Genomic DNA, 3597 nt, shown 5'->3' with positions numbered 1-3597 from the left:
CTTCTTCTTCTTCTTCTTCTTCTTCTTCTTCTTCTTCTTCTTCTTCTTCTTCTTCTTCTCCTTCTTCTTCTTCTTCTTCTTCTTCTTCTCATCATCATCAAGGTTGTGATATGGCTGAATTATTAGCATATCAGGCAAAAATCTTTGTGGCAATTCATCTGGCTCTTTACATTCTGAGTTCAAATTCTGTGGAGGTCAGCTTTGCTTTTGTTCCCTTCAGGTTCAATAAAATAAAATCAGTTAGAAAGAATTATTATTATATGTACACACAAATTTACAAATATTAACATGTGTATGTGTGTGTGTGTGAAAGAGAGACAGACACCAGCATGGCCATATCCAAATGACTGGAATCCGTACACAAGCACATTATTAACGAAACAACACCAGCAACATAATGTTTCCTTTACCTTTTTTGTATTTGTACTTACAATTGTTTTCTTATAAAATTATTTGAAATTATTTTTGTAAATGAATTTACTAATAATATTATATAAATATCAGCTGGTCATTTTTGATTACTAAATTTATATATATATTTATTTTTTTTTAATTTAGCACCTCCTGGACCTCCATTAAATTTCACAACAACCCAAGTTGGAAAAGATTTTGTTTCCTTACAATGGAAACCACCAAAAGAAAATGGAGGTTCAAAGGTAACAAAATACATCGTCCAGATGAGAAAATCAAAGAAAGATAACTGGGAACGTGTCATGACAGTTGATTCTTTTGAACATAGTTGGAAAGTGACTGATCTTACTGAGAATGTTGGTTACTACTTCGCTGTGTGTGCTGAAAATAAAGCTGGTACTGGACCTTTAGCAGAAATTTCAGATATCATTACACCAAAGAAAGAAGCTGGTCAGTATTTAATTTTAGCATTAAATATTTGCTTTTCATATACAGCTTTTGATTATTAAATGCATAATATAGCTGTTGCAGTGTGGGGCTTAGTATAAAACTATAGGTTCCTCTAAAATAAGCTGTCATATTTCCCTTCCTGTTTTTTCATGGTGGTTCTTTGTTACTATATAAATTTTGTTAGCTATACCTTCTTTTCTTCTATTTTTCTTGTTATTCCATGCTAAATAATGTTGTTGCCAATTGGGAATAGTTTTATCTAAACTTGCCAAATAATGTTGATTATCATAATTTTAAAACACATAGTAATTTGATTATGCAATGATTTTCCTTTAATAATGTCTGATAAAAAGTATGAGTTTTCTTTTTAATAGTTGTTGGAAATTGTAGATTTTTGAACCAGGTCTAAAATAGTACTTAATCATAAACTTATAAAGAATTTAACTTTAGATCAATATAATTATCTAATTCTTACTGTTGTTATATAAGTCTCTTCTAATTAAAATTAGTATCATACACATGTGTACATATAATATTTGTTATTTAATTATGTGACAAACAGATGTTACAAATGTATATAATTTCTTAATAAAATTTCTTTTAGGTTTGCCATCTCCTCCTATTGGACCACTTGATGTGTTTGACATTAAACGAACATCAATCAGCATTAAATGGAAGCCACCAGCTGATGATGGTGGTTCTCCTATAACTGGATATTCTATTGAGAAGAGAGAAGCTTCTCGTTCTTCCTGGAGTAAAGTTGAAAAAGTGAGCGATCAAGTGACAGAGTTCTGCTGCAGAAACCTAATTGAGAAAACTGAATACTTCTTTAGGGTTATTGCTCACAATTCTGTTGGTGCTAGTAAACCTTTGGAAACATCTGGTGCAACATTAGCCAGAAGTCCTTATGGTAAGAATATTAAGCATTTATGATGTTAAATAAAGCAATTGAAGCATTCACTGTTAAAATATATGCATATATAAGTGTTTCTTTGTGTATGTGTGTATACAAACCTATTTGCTCACATGCACACACACACACACACACACACACTCTCTCTCTCTCTCTCTCTCTCTCTCTCTCTCTCTCTCTCTCTCTCTCTCTCTCTCTCTCTCTCTCTCTCTCTTTCTTTCTCAAACAAACACACTTTGAAAATTATTTTGGGATTATTAGACAAAGTAAATTAGCCTGCACTTTACATAATTTTCATCCTGAAGGTACCCACGGAAAATTTTTAAAAGTCAGTATTCTAGACTGTCTTATGAGTGAAGTATTTTCACACAGTAGAAACTTTTCTAATATATACAATACTTGAAGAGTGTTTATTGATACTTTTTAAGAATATATGAAAAATATACTCAATTCATTCTGTGCTTTGGTTACTATGCACTATGGCTCATTGAGAAGGTCTGATAAAACTGAAACAAGTTTGGAGATGTCACCATAGTTACCAAAACTTACTTCTCTCAATATCTCCTTTTAATTTTCAACCAACTCAAATTTCAGAGTTCACTTTTTTGATCATTTTGAGAAGAATTTTCATTAATGCTAATTAGTCTTCTTCTCATAATGGGTATAATATCAACTGATTAAAAATCATTTCTACCCACTAAGTATGTTAGTGCAGACTTGACTATAAGTGCACACACAAACACACAAACACACATTATAACACTATTAAGTAGATATAGTTCTGGTTGATATTATTTTACCCAACAAATCTTTAATACAAGATTTAATTAATCTGATATGTTTGATTTAGAATAATCAAAAATATAACCATAAATCAATATTTCACTTTATAGAAATAGTTCCTTTATAATTAATTCTATAGACATGTAATATTAAGATGTAATATATGTAATTTTGCAATGATATCATCAATAAACAATTTTTTTGTATGATATCACATGTTAAATGCAATAAAATTGACTGGCTGCATTTCAGATAACTTATGAAATTTTTGTCCTTGCTATTTTCAGACGTCCCATCTGCACCTGTTGGTCCTCTAATTATTGACAATGTAACAGAAAATTCTGCTGAGCTTCAATGGAAACCACCAGAGAAGGATGGAGGTTTGCCTGTGGTTAACTATATCATTGAATATAGGACAGCTACTAGGACAACCTGGTCTAAATCTGGAACAGTTAGTGGAACAACCACAAAATATACTGTTAAAGACTTGCTTGAAGATACTGAATACCTTTTCCGAGTCATTGCTGTTAATGATGAAGGCCCAAGTCAACCACTGGAAGCAACAGATATTACCAAACCAACTAGGAAAATATGTAATTACATTTTTATTGTTTAATTTGCAGTTTCCCAGTAAATAATTACACTATTCTTAATATAGACAGCAAATTGTTACCTATCTTTCTTGAAGCCAACACTAAATTCGTTGTTTGTGTGCACTCTCTCTCTCTCTCTCTCTCTCTCTCTCTATATATATATATATATATATAATTATATGTATTTATTTTCTCCTAATTAAGAATAATTCAGATAAAATAAATGGGTTAATAGATACCAGGGTAGCAAAGATCACAAAATAACTGTGGTGTAACTCCTGTTTGTGAGGCAGAAACTCCTTGATATTTTCAAATGAATTACGTTATATCCTTATCCAACTATAGTTCTCATACTCGGTTATAATGTCTTACGTTTAAGCTGGTTCTCATGCATTTCCCTGAGGAGAAGTTTACATTTTTAACATCGCCGATTCCTATGGATCGCAT

General features: G+C 31.2%; 1 protein-coding gene across 1 annotated transcript in view; it reads left to right on the top strand.

Moving 5' to 3' along the window:
- The window catches only part of LOC106877301 (titin), a gene marked incomplete at its 3' end in the record, with an annotated part of 606785 nt that overhangs the window by 300099 nt on the left and 303089 nt on the right, over positions 1 to 3597 (top strand). The window contains exons 167-169 of the mRNA XM_052965881.1: positions 559 to 861; positions 1466 to 1771; positions 2845 to 3150. Coding sequence (XP_052821841.1) covers positions 559 to 861; positions 1466 to 1771; positions 2845 to 3150 — 915 coding nt within the window. The remainder of the gene's footprint in view (positions 1 to 558; positions 862 to 1465; positions 1772 to 2844; positions 3151 to 3597) is intronic.

This window comes from Octopus bimaculoides, chromosome 2, assembly GCF_001194135.2.
Source record: "Octopus bimaculoides isolate UCB-OBI-ISO-001 chromosome 2, ASM119413v2, whole genome shotgun sequence".
NCBI classification, from domain to species: domain Eukaryota; kingdom Metazoa; phylum Mollusca; class Cephalopoda; order Octopoda; family Octopodidae; genus Octopus; species Octopus bimaculoides.
This window is presented reverse-complemented; position numbering and strand designations above follow the sequence as displayed.